This window comes from Oncorhynchus mykiss, chromosome 1 (assembly GCF_013265735.2).
Source record: "Oncorhynchus mykiss isolate Arlee chromosome 1, USDA_OmykA_1.1, whole genome shotgun sequence".
Classification (NCBI taxonomy): domain Eukaryota; kingdom Metazoa; phylum Chordata; class Actinopteri; order Salmoniformes; family Salmonidae; genus Oncorhynchus; species Oncorhynchus mykiss.
The window spans coordinates 15,507,783-15,524,863 of NC_048565.1; the positions used below are offsets into that span (position 1 = coordinate 15,507,783).

Below are 17,081 nucleotides of genomic sequence, written 5' to 3' on the forward strand. Positions count from 1 at the left end.
CTTTGCCAAATCCCTCACTTGTACATGCCACTCCGATGGCCTCACGGACGCCATCTCTCTTTTTGACACCAATGTAGTGAATTAGGATGAGATGGAGATGTGTATCACTTTTGAAATACAATAAATAGCCTATTAACTACTCGTGGAGAAGTTAACATATGTTGGATTCACCTCTCCGACTTCAACTCAACCAAAAATCTAAGTTAAAAAATGGGATTAAACATGTTCAAGATAGCATGCCATGGTTGCAGGTCTGTGGAGGTCTTCACAATTGCTATACTAATCTGTGCAGAATCTTGAATGGCACTGATCACTTGCACCATGTACTTTTAATGTAATCTCATCTGCAATCCAGGTCATTTGGTTCTACTATGAGATGAAGCACAGTGACAACACATGAATCTGTTGTATAAATATACAAAATATCTGACATTGTATTCCCATTTGAATTTTTCTGTACCTTTAAAATGGTTAAAAGCGTAACATTGGAAATTCAACTGTCTTTTTGAGTGGGTGAATATAGGTTGTAATCGCATTGATCATCTCAACCAAATATTTCCCAATTATCCCTGTTGTAATTATATTTTATTTTATTTATGTGACCTTTATTTAACTGACAAGCCAGTTAAGAACAAATTCTTATTTATGTGTTGTACCCAGTGGCCTGTGGCTGCCACACAACCCTTGAATCTGCAAACATGCACAACACACTCTCTTGGTCATTTGTTTTTTTACCAAGACTGCAAGACAGTGTCATGTCTGCTTTTCGTTTCAAAACATTGTTGTGCCCTACTGATCATGGCCCTTCATCTGATTACTTGTCCAGTCATTAGTTTATAGATCTGAGGCCTTGTTTGTAAAACTTAAGTAGTTTTCAATACTGTAGTAGTGATAGTTTTGCAATATATTTCAGTCCATGCAACTATTTATAACCATGTGGTCTTTTGAAGAGTGTCACTTCCCGTTTCCGTCAGGACGTTGTGGCTTGACAAACTGACATTGAAGGCAAAATTGGTTGATGATAAGTGTCGCTTTAGCCAAATTTAGTTATTTTGTCACGTTTTTAATGTTAATCAGTTGTTGAAATTACTAGTATTCTCGAACGATGTCATATGACATTACCATCTTCCTGATCTGGGTGAGCTCTGGCTAAATTTGACTAATGAATAGGTCTATATTTTAATGTTTACTACAAAGTAAAATCAAGAAATGAATTTTTTTCTGAATGTGGGGACACAAGTGCTTATATACTCTACAACATTTCTAAATATAAAGATTCATATGATATAATTTGCTGTACCGCTTTAACATGACAGGTGAAGTACAATCCCCTCAATTTGTTTTTGGACATTGAGGCTAAAATTTAAATTTGGCTCTATTCTACAGCATTTTGGACTTGAGATCAAATGTGCCAGATGAGGTGACAGTACAGAATGTCACCTATTATTTGAGTTTTTCTTTTATACATATTTGTTTTACAGTTTAGAAATGAAAGCACTTCATTTATCTAGTCCCCCCCATGTTAGTAAGTCATAAATATTTGGACAAATTCTCTTATAGTCTATAAAAGCAGTCAAAGGTTTAGTATTTGGTCCCATATTCCTTGCACGCAATGACTACATCAAGTTTGAGACTCTAATCTTGGATGCATTTGCAGTTTGTTTTTGTTGTTTTCATGTTATGTTTTGCACAATAGGAACTAAACAGTGAATGGTGACTTGAATCATTTCCTTCTAAGATGTTTCTGAACATTTCAAAATAAATCCTGATGATGCCATGATTAAGAAAAATCATGAATAAATGATAAATAATGATGAGTAAGATGCCTTTCAGAGGCTACAACAAACATTCCAACATCTTATCATTACCAATAACAGGGGAGGTTAGCATTTTAATGGTGAAAATGCTTACCCCAAATTTGAAACTCACTATGTATGCCGGTTAGGCTCAACACTGGTTATAAAGCTAATTAATGTGCTGAACTACCCCCTTCCTTCAAGAGCGTGTCCCCATGCTTCTCTAAATCAAGTTCCTCACATGTACACACCCCGATGGCCTCCAGTGACTGTCAGTTCAACAGTTTTTTTAGGGGGTATGATCCTTGTGCCTCTCTAACCTTTTAATTCACAGTTCATTCGTAATTATCCATAATCATGGTAGCATCCACATAAAAGTACACGTGTTCATAAACATTTTCTATTCTTACTTAGAATAAAATTGACTCCAAAATGGCACAAAACAGTATTCGCCATTCTTTTAGTTCCTATTGGTCAAGGTCACACCAATCAGTTTTATATCAGCCTATCAACAATAGAATTCCCGGGACATTCAGTGTAGGACCCCAGCACGGGCAGGCAAGATGTCAGAAACGTGCTTTCCCTACCATGACGAGCACTCCTACTACTCTTCCTCCTGTGGTCACACACCTTAGCTGTCTGATATTTTACTGTGCGTACTTAAAAATAAGTGCCTTAATATGTTTGTCTTGTTGATTTTGGAGTTTAAGATTGCCTATTGTTGTAATCAACATTTATGTGGGGATTGTTAGCTAGCTCGCTAGCGTTAGAATTTCCATTTCCATTATTTAGCATTCCTGTTAGCGGTAAACCACAGTTCTCACGAGTGCTGCTAGGCTATTTTCTGTGTACACCGCTCATGGTAAATGTGTTCATGTTGTGAAGACGTACTTACAATACTGCATTGTTTACATTAGTTTATTTACCATTTTCTACAAGTTCCATAGCCTGTGTAGGTTGTCATGTGAACACACATTTCCTGCTACAGTGGTACAGCCTGTGCTGTTATATACAAGCCTGTGCTAGCTTGTTAGTCATGTCCTGCATACAGCATCAGTGCTATAGTCTGTTTTACCTCTTTGTTTTCAGAATCACAATCATTGTTAGACACCATTACTGTTAGAGTTGTTTTGTATTTGTGTGTGTGGATCATTTTTGAAACCTCCTGGAATTGAAATAATGCTTCCTCGTGTTCTCGAAGGACACCCTATGGTGGTAGCTACCGGCCAAAAACCGGCGCCTGCGTTGCCCCACCTATTTTTCCTGGTCCTTTCGATGCGGATCCAGTAACTGCTACAGCCCAAGGATGCCAGTTAACAGAGAAGATCCTCCACAAGATGTGGCCCATCTGCACCGACCAGCTCACCTGCCACAATATCTTGATAATTATGGCATGGCTACAAGTCAAGGAACAGACTACCACACACATTCCCTTACCACTCCTACGAGGGAGAGCAGCTAGAGGGTTCTCTTTAGCACTCGAAACATGACATACCGCCTTCAAAATGACCTTCCCCTTCGACAACTCATCACCCAGGCTGACCAGCAGAATAGAGAACAGAGCCTGAGCCTTTTCATCGGGATGCTAATACACCGGGGTTCCCACCTCAAGCTAACATCGACCAGAGATCGCCAAGATCAGGGCCGAACCTCGACCAGAGATCCTGAGGATCAGCATCGAACCTCGACCAGATATCACCGGGATCAGCGTTGACCTGAACGTGGACTGCCAGTGACAACCGGAGCACACACTGTGTTTACACAGCCAGGTGACAAGATTTATGAGCTCATAGAAGCGGTCAGGAAGATGGAAGGTTCCTACAGTCCACCATCTCCGGTCCATGTCTGGTGGGAACAGCCTAGTCCATCCTTTGATGTCCAGCCTGCTGCTGTCCAATGATGCCCTGGGAGCCCCCTCCAGTCTTTACAGTCCATGTCTGCTGCCTGTCACAGTCTTGGGGTTTATGTTAGCCCCTCTGAACTGTGTCCTGCTAGTTCCAGCCTTGGCAGACCCGCCTGACGTCCCCGTGGAGGACCCACCTCACCGAAGTGTTCAGTATCCGGTCATAGGTGACACCTCACCCTCTTTCCTAACTAGGTCCTCAGTCTATAGTCCCAGTAGGTCCAGAGCATCTTAGCCCTCAGTCTCCAGTTGTCTATCTCAGTCGGCCCAGAGCTTTCCGTCCTGATAACCCTAATATCCCCTAGCTCACAGTCTGTAGCCCAATCAGGCCTAGGCTACCTGCCCGGGGAGGCAGGTAGCCTAGTGGTTAGAGCGTTGGGCCTGTAACCGAAAGGTTGCTAGATCGTATCTCTGGTAAAAATCTGTCGTTCTGCCCCTGAACAAGGCAGTTAACCCACTGTTCCTAGGTCATCATTGTAAATAAGAATTTGTTCTTAACTGACTTGCCTAGTTAAATAAAATAAAAAAATCAGGCTCCAAGTGGTCACAATATCTGTATCTGATATATTATTGTGCGTGCATCTAAAAATAGCTAGCTCGCTCGCTCGCTTGTGTTAGAGCTAACATTAGCATTTCCATTCAGAATGAATTAGCATTTAGCATTTAGTATTTAGTGATTAGCCGTTTGTTAGCATTTCTCACTTGTGGTGCTAGGCTAATTTCTGTGTATATCGCTCATGCTAAACTTTTACTACAGTGGGCTAAATCAGGGTCACAGTGTTTCTTGGTAGTCTTAAACAAATCTCCTTCGAAAACAAAAGTGTACACCTCACACACATGGTTTTTGGCTTTAAAAAAAGGTACCTGTTCCATGTCAGATATCAAGTTGAAATATTTGACATTTTGAGTTTGCATCCCAAAATATTACACTTTATGTATATAACAGTAGACTGAAATATAACAACTGTTTGACACCAGAAACATCACATTTAAAAAAAATATGAATATAAAAAATATTAACATTCCACCCATGATGCAACTAAAGGGCGATTTGGCCATTTGACTGCAGGAAAGGTGTACTGACAATATTGCACTCTTTTCATTAGTATATTTACTAAGTTTAGTTTTAGCTCTATTTTCAGAACCGCAATCCTTGTCAGACACAATTAGGGTTGCAAAATTCCATTAACTTTCCAGAAAATTCCCAAGTTTACCAGTTGTAGGATTTTTGTATTTTCTTCTGATTCTGGAAATCTTTCACCCTGGATTTCTGGAAAACCTAGACATTTTGGGAAAGTTATTGGAATTTTGCAACCCTAGACACAATTACTGTCAGTGGTGTTGGGTGTGTGTGTGGATCATTTATTTAACCCCCTGAAACTGAAATACTGGCTCCTTGTGTTCTGGATGGACACCGGGTGGTGGTTGCTATTGACCTAAAACCAGCTCCCATATATTTTAAACTATGCTTTGATTCTACAATCTAGCCTTATTTTTCAGATCCTATTGGGGAAAACATGATCCAAAAAAAACTCAAATGCATCCAAGATTGTAGTGTCACAAGCTTGATGTAGAATATGCAACCAAATACTAAACTTGACTACTTTTAATACACTATGGGCCGGTTTCACAGACGAGGCTTAAGCCTAGTCCCATACTAAAATGCCCGTTTGAGCGGTCTTAACTCAAAAGCAACTTGCACAGACTTATCTTAAAATAGTTGTCGATTTAGCCTGTTCTGGATAAAACAAAGCTGAGTGCAAGAGGGAGGATTAGAGCTACTCTAGGACTAAATTGCAGTTTAAATGAATCCTTCAAAGAGGCAGGTTTAACTTCTGCTTAGTACTGTTTGTGAGGGAGCATGGACTATTTGGAATATCTAAATGAAGACCAACCTGCACTACAGAGGCCAGAGAGACAAGTACTTGTGGATAGGAGTAATCCATTAAACTACTTTGATGAAATAGCTTTGAGACCTCTTTCGTATGTAGAAAGAAAATGCATTGGAGAGATCTTTGCTTGAGATTAGACTTTCCTCTCTGTCTCAAAGAGGAAGGACTTTAGCCAATTCTCTCCAAGTTCTGATCATTTTGAGGTTTTTGGCATCTGGAATCTTTCATCGTGAAACTGTTGATTTGTGTGGTGCCAGTGACGCAACTGTGTAGAATAGTTTAAAGTCTGCTGGGACATTTGTAAACTGTGGAGTCTTTACATCAAGTTTCCTGATGCTGCTGGCCAAGCCAACTATAAATTGCAATTCTATGAATATAGGCACTTCCCAGGAGTGATTGGCTACATAGATGGATGTCACGTTCCCATAAAGTGTCCATCAACTCCTGATGATGAGGAGTACAGGAACTGTAAGAATTGGTTTTCCATCAATGTTCAGGGTGTATGCACACCTAATTTAGAGTTTTCAAACATTGTTGCCCATTGGAAAGATGCAGCTCTTCATTGTGTACCTCGTTTCAGAGAGGACAACATAGTGGACTACTACTTGGTGACAGTGGATATGGTCAGAGTAACTTTTTATTCACGCCATACATAAATCCCACAACCGCTGAGCAGCAAAGATACAACCAAGCTCATATCCACACGAGAGTATGTTTGGAGTATGGATAAGTCGATTCCAGTGTTTACGCAATACACTTGGTTTCAAGTCAAAAAGATGCTGCAAGGTGATCATTGCTACAGCTGTGCTGCACAACTACCTGAAGCAGCATTGCATTCCTCCAATGGAAGATCAGGATCAAGCAGATGTGTCCATGGCTGAGGCAGGCAATGACCAACGAGGACTTGCATACAGTTGCTTTCACATTGCAGCACTTCAACTAGATGAGATGCATTTAAATATGGAATGTATTCATTATGGCTTATTTTTGCTTTGATAATGTTTGTTCTGTACAAAATTAAAATAGTGTGCAGCAAAATTTAAATGAGTGACTAAACCAAGGCTGGTTTAAAATGTGGTTTGTGGTGATCAACAAAACTCTCACTCATGAATATCCAAACAACGAGACATTAATTTTTTACATGTAATATTGTTCACCATGGTTGGTAATCACAATTGTCTCGTTACTGTCTCTCTCTTCCAACTTCATATCGAATTCAACCTGTAGAATTCTCATCTTCATTTCATGTTCTTCCTTCAGATATTTCATTTCATTCTCATGAAATCCTCTGGCTAATCCCAGGTGTTCTCATTTAGGCTTACTTACCTTACTTACCTTACTCCAGGACTCCATAGTCTCCTACTAACTACGCCAAATTTAGGCCACATTCATGAAAGCTACTTAATATCACACTCTGATCAGTTTCACCTGTCCTTGTTATTGTCTCCACCCTCTCCAGGTGTCGCTTGTTATCCCTGTGTTATCTTCCCCTCTGTGCCAGTTTGTCTTGTATGTTCCAAGTCAACAAGTGGGTTTTCTGTGCGCCTGCCTGTTTCGATGTTCTTTTACTAGACCTCCTGGTTTTGACCCTTGCCTGTTTTCTGGACTCTGTACCTGTCTGCCCTGACCTTGAGCCAGTCTGCCACGCTGTACCTCCTGGACTCTGAACTGGTTTTGACCTTTTACCTGTCCACGACCATTCCCTTGCCTTCCCCTTTTGGATACAATAAATATCAGACTCAATCCATCTGCCTCCTGTATCTGGGTCTCACCTTGTGCCTTTATACTTAAATGTACTCGTTTTAACTAGTACACATTAAGGCTTCATCCTGGTTTAGATTATGAAACTGTCACAAAAAGGGAATTTGTCCAAATGCTTAATTAAGCCTTTTTCAAATAGGGGGACTAGATACATAAAGTGCTTCCATCTTTAAACGGGGAACAGATGTGTATGAAAACATGCTCAAATTAAAGCTGGCATTCTGTATTGTCACCTAATATTAAACATTCTAATGTAAAAGGCTGGAATGTAGAGCCAAATAAAACCATTTAACTTCACTGTCCAATAACATATAGAGGGAAGTGTAGATCATGTTTTTCAATATTCCTTTTCCTTCAAACCTCAGGGTTGGGCCCTGGGGAGAATGTCTGAGACTTTACAGTCAGGTAATGGCTTTGACTATCCACTGACTGGAGGGGAAGAAACTGCGGGTGACCTATTTGACTGTTTAGAATATTATATTGCATTATACAGAGTAGTAGCAACATACTGTAGTGGAATTGTTTGCTTTTAAACAGTTCATATTCATTTGATCTCCTCACAGAGGGCTTTGGCCATGAGGATGCTGGCATTGCCTCTCAGGTGAGAATGTGGATCTTAAAACTTAGTGTCAGTTTCATTCCTCTAATTCTAATCATAGGGCTGGTCTAATTTTTCTAATTTGTACAAATATTTTTGGCACAGCCTAAATATCCTGCAAGTCTTCCAGTTCTGGAGTTTCCAAAGCCTTTGGTAGGTCTGGTGAGAAGGAAAAGGGATTGGGTCATTCCTCCCATCAACTTCCCAGAGAACTCAAGAGGCCCTTTCCCCGAGCATATGGTGCAGGTGAGTGATTGTAGATTTATGTTGGCAGAAAACATGGTTGTTTCAGGATTTTGTTCTGGTTTTAACATTGTTAATATTTATACATTCAGTTTAGATCCAACAATGATAAAGAGGTGAAGATCCTGTACAGCATCACTGGTTCTGGAGTAGATCAACCCCCTGTGGGACTGTTCACTGTGGACAAAAACTCTGGGTTTCTCTATGTGACCCAGCCTTTGGACAGAGAGAGAAAAAACCATTATGTGGTAATGTTTGTAAATAAGACAAATATCTGGGAATGTCAGTTTGTTTTGCCTTTTGAATTCTATAACATTGAATGCATGTTATTTTAACATTTTTATATATTTTCCCCTTTAGCTTTTGGCTCGTGCTGTTGCAGTTGGTGCGGGTATAGCAGAAGATCCAATGGAGATTATTGTTAAAGTAATTGATATGAATGACAACAAGCCAGTTTTCACCCAAGATCCTTTTACAGGGATTGTCCCGGAAGCATCCCTACCAGGTGTGTCTCAGTCAACATTGAGTCAAATATACTAAGCTGAGTTTTAGAATAAAAGTACAATATCAATATTCAATATGTTTTATTGTCATCCATGAATATCATTTATGTTGAAATATTTTCTTCTCAGGGTTTGAGGTCATGGAGGTCACAGCCACCGATGCAGATGAGCCTGGCTCAGCCAATTCTGATGTCAGATACACTATTATAAATCAGGAACCTGAGCTGCCGAGTCGCAACATGTTTTTCATCAACCCTGTCACAGGAGGGATCCGGGTCAATGCTGCTGGACTGGACAGAGAGGTTAGTGGCTATACTACTAGCATACCATTTTAATTTACAGTAACCACTACATTTCACAATGTGCTCCATCTGGTGTCATTTTCCAGAATATTCCAAAATATACATTGGAAATCCAAGCTGCTGATATGGAGGGCAATGGTCTGTCATGTTTCGGAAAATCCATAATTACTGTAACGGACAGCAATGACATAGCTCCTCAATTTGAGAAGTCTTCGGTAAGTGTACAATCAGCAAACAGTACCGCTCATTAAACAGTAAAGGTGACTTGAAGAGGGAAATATTTTGATTGAAGGAGCTGACTTGAGGAAAATTTGAACTTGATAAATGGCATACATTCATATATACATGTTCTCTTCATGTATTTTCCTTTCAGAACACGGTGTCTGTCCCAGAGAACAAAGTGAATGCCCTGGTGGTCAAAATGCCAGTGAGTGATGGAGATGAGCCACACTCTTCCAACTGGGCCACCAAGTACAGGATTGTAGATGGAGACCCAGGTAGAATGTTCACTGTAAACACTGGACCTAGTAGACTGGAAGGAATCATTACCACAGCCAAGGTACCTGCTTGATTTCTTGGTTTCTTTGTTCAGATGAGTATGTGAATGGAGCCAAGTTACAGCACATACAGTGCCTTGCGAAAGTATTCAGCCCCCTTGAACTTTGCGACCTTTTTCCACATTTCAGGCTTCAAACATAAAGATATAAAACTGTATTTTTTTGTGAAGAATCAACAACAAGTGGGACACAATCATGAAGTGGAACGACATTTATTGGATATTTCAAACTTTTTTAACAAATCAAAAACTGAAAAATTGGGCGTGCAAAATTATTCAGCCCCCTTAAGTTAATACTTTGTAGCGCCACCTTTTGCTGCGATTACAGCTGTAAGTCGCTTGGGGTATGTCTCTATCAGTTTTGCACATCGAGAGACTGAAATTTTTTCCCATTCCTCCTTGCAAAACAGCTCGAGCTCAGTGAGGTTGGATGGAGAACATTTGTGAACAGCAGTTTTCAGTTCTTTCCACAGATTCTCGATTGGATTCAGGTCTGGACTTTGACTTGGCTATTCTAACACCTGGATATGTTTATTTTTGAACCATTCCATTGTAGATTTTGCTTTATGTTTTGGATCATTGTCTTGTTGGAAGACAAATCTCCGTCCCAGTCTCAGGTCTTTTGCAGACTCCATCAGGTTTTCTTCCAGAATGGTCCTGTATTTGGCTCCATCCATCTTCCCATCAATTTTAACCATCTTCCCTGTCCCTGCTGAAGAAAAGCAGGCCCAAACCATGATGCTGCCACCACCATGTTTGACAGTGGGGATGGTGTGTTCAGGGTGATGAGCTGTGTTGCTTTTACGCCAAACATAACGTTTTGCATTGTTGCCAAAAAGTTCAATTTTTGTTTCATCTGACCAGAGCACCTTCTTCCACATGTTTGGTGTGTCTCCCAGGTGGCTTGTGGCAAACTTTAAACAACACTTTTTATGGATATCTTTAAGAAATGGCTTTCTTCTTGCCACTCTTCCATGAAGGCCAGATTTGTGCAATATACGACTGATTGTTGTCCTATGGACAGAGTCTCCCACCTCAGCTGTAGATCTCTGCAGTTCATCCAGATTGATCATGGGCCTCTTGGCTGCATCTCTGATCAGTCTTCTCCTTGTATGAGCTGAAAGTTTAGAGGGATGGCCAGGTCTTGGTAGATTTGCAGTGGTCTGATACTCCTTCCATTTCAATATTATCGCTTGCACAGTGCTCCTTGGGATGTTTAAAGCTTGGGAAATCTTTTTGTATCCAAATCCGGCTTTAAACTTCTTCACAACAGTATCTCGGACCTGCCTGGTGTGTTCCTTGTTCTTCATTATGCTCTCTGCGCTTTTAACGGACCTCTGAGACTATCACAGTGCAGGTGCATTTATACGGAGACTTGATTACACAAAGGTGGATTGTATTTATCATCATTAGTCATTTAGGTCAACATTGGATCATTCAGAGATCCTCACTGAACTTCTGGAGAGAGTGTGCTGCACTGAAAGTAAAGGGGCTGAATAATTTTTCACGGACAATTTTTCAGTTTTTGATTTGTTAAAAAAGTTTGAAATATCCAATAAATGTCGTTCCACTTCATGATTGTGTCCCACTTGTTGTTGATTCTTCACAAAAAAATACAGTTGTATATCTTTATGTTTGAAGCCTGAAATGTGGCAAAAGGTCGCAAAGTTCAAGGGGGCCGAATACTTTCGCAAGGCACTGTATGTATTTGACTGTGGTCTGAATTTCACTGTAGAACCATACAAATATTTGACAAAATTGTTGATGTTTTTGTCATTGTGTCATGAACCTGGCTGTGTCTCGTTCCCATTTAGCCCCTTGACTTTGAGAAGGACAATCGCTACACCCTGTTGGTGACTGTGGAGAATGAGGTCCCATTTGCCACCCCCCTGCCCACCTCCACCTCCACAGTCCAGGTGAATGTGGAGGATAGGAATGATGCCCCTGTCTTTGACCCAGTGGAAAAGGTTGTTTCTATATCTGAACACCTGCCAGTGGACAGTGATTTGGTTCTGTATACAGCCATTGATCCAGACATCATGGCACATAAACTCATGTGAGTTCATGAAACTTTATTTTATCTGCAATTTATTTAATTCAGTTGAGGTCCTGGTATAAATGTGGAGAATTTTTATTTTTAACTAGGCAAGTCAGTTAAGAACAAATTCTTATTTTCAATGACGGCCTAGGAACAGTGGGTAACAATCTTGTTCAGGGGCAGAACGACAGATTTTGTACCTTGTCAGTGTAGCGTGGTTCATTTTGCGTTGTGTACTTTTAATTAGGACGCTGCCACAACTAGTTACTAGTTGAATTATTTTGATTTGCCCTGCACACGAAGAGACAACACACATTATGTTAACCCTTGGCGAGGTCCTAGCTCTCAGGCACCTTGCTAGCTGAAAGTCAGGCAAAAGAGCGCGCCAAAAGGAAATAACAGGTGCTGCGTGCACACATTCAATGCACAACAGCACACCATACAATACAAGCAAAATGATACAGAACATAATTCAGACAAAGTAAAAGACATACCTGCACACGAAGAGACAACATACATTATGTTAACCCTTGGCGCGGTCCTAGCTCTCAGGCATCCACTCAAACACTGTCCCAAGTACTCACAAGTTACAATAGATACCCTAGTAAGCGAGCTTTGTGAAACTTGTTAACATAAATCTTTATATTATCCACATTGTAACAAATTTATGGTAGCATAACAGTTCATTGTGTAACATTATGACGGTTTTATATTAAACAATTTCGGAGCCAAGGGCAACATACCTTGCTAGCTGAAGGTCAGGCAAAAGAAAACAATAAGGGGGTACGGAAATACAGATAACCCGCGATGGGCCAAACCAAAATATACACAACTTTTACAATCACATGTATGTACAATATTGATATGAAAAAGTGTTTGTACACCAAAGAAAAACATTAGCTATGCAGCTGTAATTAAATAAAAAAATAAACTGAATTAAAATCCCCTCTTGACATGGACTATTTGAATTGGTCCTTGTGTGCAATTTGGTGCATAATCTAGGGGAACAACATCTCACTGCTACATCAGCTCGGGGATTTGATTTTGCAACCTTTTGGTTACTAGTCCAACAATATAACCACTAGGCTACGGTGCTACCCCAGATACATTATGCTGCTAAGTCAATTCAATGATATACATGCCCTTTATGATAAAGTACATTCAGATGCATTAAGATTGCAAGAAGCCTTGTGAATGGTGGTGTTTTAACTCAATGTACTGTATATTCTAGGTATCGCATGGACAGAGATCCTGCTAAATGGCTGGACATCAACAGTGAGACCGGAATGATCAAAACCAAACACTCCCTGGACAGAGAGTCTCCCTTTGCCAAAGATGGCAAATACAGAGTTCTCATTCTCGCCATCGAAGGTGGAATTCTGAATTCAACCAAGGAACAAGGTTCATTTAGTTGACTTCTTAATTTCCCCATTTGATAAAAGTATCTTGTTTTGGGTTATCAGATGAAATCCCTGCAACTGGAACTGGAACCATTCTGATAGAGCTGGAAGATGTAAACGACAATGCTCCGACTATTGATGACACCCCGTTGAAGCTCTGCAACCAAGACCCCCGTCTAGTGCGTTTGGCTGTGACAGACAGAGACGGGCCAGGCTTTGCTGAACCCTTCAGTGTAGAACTTCTGGAAGGGTCCAATATGTATTGCGCTGCCCAAATGGACGAAACAGGTGTGTATTGCTTTTCACATTCACTCTACATTAGTCTGTTCATTTGTATTCAGAATAATATCAACAGACCAAGTATGTTCTTTTGACAACATTCTTCACATTCAAAGTTGAAATGTGTCCAATTTTTCTCCTGTCCCAGGAACTGTGGTTGAATTGACATTCAAGGCCATGAGGGAGCAGAGAAACTTCTACATTAATCTGAGGGTCACTGATGCTGGCGGGCTGAAACAAGACCATGTCATTCACGTCACCATGAATGAGGACAGCTGCATGACCTGGGGGGATTTCTGTGTTAGATCCTGACCTATATGACATTTCCTTAGCATTTTTATAGCTTGCAGAGCTGGATTGCTTGTTTTGGGAAGGTTGTCACTTTTTTTGACAGCAGGGGTATGTCACAAAGCCAGAAATTAGTAGGAAAATTCACAGCTAATTTGCCAGTATTTGTTCCATCAAAGTACTGAACATTTTTCGGAATTACTTATGTCAACGCATGTTTTTTTGTTCACATTTTCTATTTTTTTTTGCTAGTTGTGTGTGCATTTTTACATTTCAAGGCAAATATGGGTTTGTATACATTTCCTCGGGAACTGCTGATATATTTTACCATTGTTGAGAAGGTTGCTTGTTTTTTATTTCCATGGAGAACATGATCTTTGCATGCTTGCAGAGAGCTTTATGCATGTTTCTAATATAAATTGAATAAAGCCTTTTTGGTTCATTCTCACATTTTGTTTCTCTGTCCTTGTACATTGAAACCTGCGTCTCTTTCCTATTGGTTAACTGCCCTCATACAACACACAATCTTGATTTGCATCTTGCCTTTTGATCTAGCCTAGTTTTTCAGAACCATGGAGTGATATTTTTGTCTTATTGTGTATACTGTGCAGGACATCAGTTCCCATCTGTTGGCTGTTCCATAAAGCAGGATCATTAAGCTAACCAGCCAAACATTCAGATATATTTATTGATTTTTAGTTTCATTTAGAAAGCTAAGCTTCAATATGGGTAGATTATACCGAGCAAATGTTCAGTGAGCCCCCTTTTCTACAAGCCTTCTACAAATTAATCTACAAACATTCAGAACATAGCCATGTGTTTACTGGTATTCTCCTCATTCAGACTTCAGCAGCATTTTGCAAGGAGCTCCATTGCTCTGCAGTTAGTAATATGAACACCAATATCAAGTTCAAGATAAGCGAGGATCCTGCTGGTCAGTAAGTCAATGCCACTAAAAGTTGACCCTTTTGTTTTCCCTTGTTTCCAGTTGTTATTTGCACCTGTGCCTCGTTTCCCTTGATTGTATTTAAACCCTTAGTTTTCCTCAGTTCTTTGCTCTTTCTTTGAATGTTAGCACCCAGCCCCAGCGATGCTGTGAACATTTGTTGCTCCAGTTGGACTCTCTTGTGGTACTCTGTTTTTGTTCTCGTTTATTTATTTTTGATTATCTTTTGAGGCTTTTTCCTGCTGTACCTACCACCTTGTGGATTTACCTTTTGACTTGGAGGATTACCTTTTTCTCTTGGAATTACTTTTGACGTTGTGGATTTATATTTTTGCCTGAAAAACTTTCCTTTTTACTTTATTAAAACACCGTCTCAAGTACTCCTGTGTCTGCCTCATCTTCTGGGTTCTGCCGACTATTAGTGGGTCAGTTTGCTAAGTGACTGTTTCTCACACTGGGGACCCGAGTTTGTAACCGGGTCTTGACAGAAACACAGAGCCAAATGATCCCAGAGGCAGCCAGTTCCCAGGACCTTTTTGCCACGCTGTCCCACCATGAGGGGACTGTCCAACTCCACGAAGCGGCCCTGGTTCAGCAAGAGGCCTTAATGGCTAGACATTCTCAACTTCTGTCGGAGATGCTGACTTTCTTAAAGCAGATATCTGATCGACTTCCCCCGGCAACCGCTGCCGCCCCAGTACCTCAGATTCAAGTGCCCGTGGCAGTTAACCCCCCTGGCTGAACCTCAGCTTCTGCCTCCCCAACAGTTCTCAGGTGATCCGAGTGCTTGTAAGGGGTTTTTCAGCCAATGTTCTCTCTCCTTCGAGCTGCAACCCTCGTCGTTTCCCACCGACTTGTCCAAGATCGCATATATCATCACCCTGCTGTCGGAAAAAGCCCTGGCCTGGGCTACTGCTGTGTGGGATGCCCAAAGTCCCTGCTGTGCCAGCTATTCTGTCTTTGCTGAGGAATTCAAGCGAGTGTTTCAAGGTCCTACCAGCGGCCCTGACTCAGCCAAACAGCTCCTGACTCTCCGCCAAGGTCGGCGCAGCGTGACAGACTATGCCATCCAGTTCCGCACGGTGGCAGCAGCGACGAGGCGCTCACAGTGTGCTTTCTGAAGGGTCTTTCTGACACCATCCAAGATGAACTGGCCACTCGGGAACCACCGGACAACCTCGAGTCCCCACCTTTATCCTCACTGGCTCCACCGGAACCTATGCAGATTGGACGCATATCCCAGGCTGAGAGAGACTGCCAGATGAGGGAGCGCTTCTGTCTATATTGCGGCAAATCGGGCCATTTCCGCTCCACGTGTCCCGGGCTCCAGTGAAACGCACTGTCCCGTGCAGGCCTGGGGGGACTGTAACGGGAAACATAACCTCCTCCCATCCCATCCAACTCCCGTCTGCTCATTCCAGTCACCCTTTCCTGGGACATCCACGAGCTTCCCCTTCAAGCCTTGGTAGACTCTGGAGCCGCAGGAAACTTCATGGATGGTATCTGGGCAAAGGAGAATGGCATCCCCTCTGAACCTCTAAGGGACCCCATGAGGGTTACTACGTTGGATGGAAGCCCTCTGGGATCTGGACTTGTCACCCGCGTCACTACCCCCTTGCGACATTCAGTTTCCAAACACCAGGAAGTGATGAACTTTCATCTGATCCCCTGTTCCGAGTTCCCTCTCGTCCTTGGAATTACTTTTGACGTTGTGGATTTATATTTTTGCTTGAAGAACTTTCCTTTTTACTTTATTAAAACACTGTCTCAAGTAATGCTGTGTCTGCCTCATCTTCTGGGCTCTGCCGACTATTAGTGGCTCAGTTTGCTAAGTGACTGTTTCTCACACCGGAGACCCGAGTTCGTAACCGGGTCTTGACAGTGACATCATTGGTGTATACAGAGAAGAGAGTCGGTCCAAGAATTGAACCCTGTGGCACCCCCATAGAGACTGCCAGAGGCCTGGACAACAGGCCCTCTGATTTGACACACTGAACTATCAGAGAAGTAGTTGGTGAACCAGGCAAGGCAATCATTTGAGAGACCAAGGCTATCGAGTCTGCCGATAAGAATGTGGTGATTGACAGAGTCCAAAGCCTTGGGCAGGTCGATGAATACCGCTGCACAGTATTGTTTCTTATTGATGGTGGTTAAGATATAGTTTAGGACCTTGAGCGTGGCTGAGTTGCACCCATGACCAGCTCTGAAACCAGATTGCATAGCAGAGAAAGTGGGGTGGGATTGGAAATGGTCGGTAATCTGTTTGTTGACTTGGCTTTCGAAGACATTAGAAAGGCAAGGTAGGATAGATATAGGTCTATAGCAGTTTGGGTCAAGAGTGTCCCCCCCTTTGAAGAAGGGGATGACCGCAGCTGCTTTCCAATCTTTGGGAATCTCAGACAGCACGAAAGAAAGGTTGAACATGCTAGTAATAGGGGTTGCAACAATTTCGGCAGATCATTTTAGAAAGAAAGGGTCCAGATTGTCTAGCCCGGCTGATTTGTAGTGGTCCATGTTTTGCAGCTCTTTCAGAACATCAGCTGACTGGATTTGGGAGAAGGAGAAATGGGGAAGGC

The 17,081-nt window shown here is 41.6% G+C and overlaps 1 protein-coding gene across 2 annotated transcripts; it reads left to right on the plus strand.

The window, feature by feature from the left end:
• Positions 1-979: 979 nt before the first annotated feature.
• LOC110489630 (B-cadherin) lies at positions 980-14,007 on the plus strand. Of its 2 annotated transcripts, none has more exons than XM_036950655.1 (13): positions 980-1,138; positions 7,718-7,802; positions 7,916-7,953; positions 8,056-8,196; positions 8,286-8,441; positions 8,554-8,698; positions 8,826-8,998; positions 9,085-9,213; positions 9,372-9,557; positions 11,369-11,610; positions 12,824-12,963; positions 13,056-13,280; positions 13,420-14,007. In XM_036950655.1, exons 1-13 carry the CDS (start codon positions 1,106-1,108, stop codon positions 13,581-13,583), a joined length of 1,857 nt encoding a protein of 618 aa, XP_036806550.1. In that variant the 5' UTR covers positions 980-1,105; the 3' UTR covers positions 13,584-14,007. The 2 variants fall into 2 exon arrangements, with proteins under 2 accessions (XP_036806550.1, XP_021418079.2); XM_021562404.2 differs by having other exon boundaries at positions 7,718-7,757.
• Positions 14,008-17,081: the final 3,074 nt, after the last annotated feature.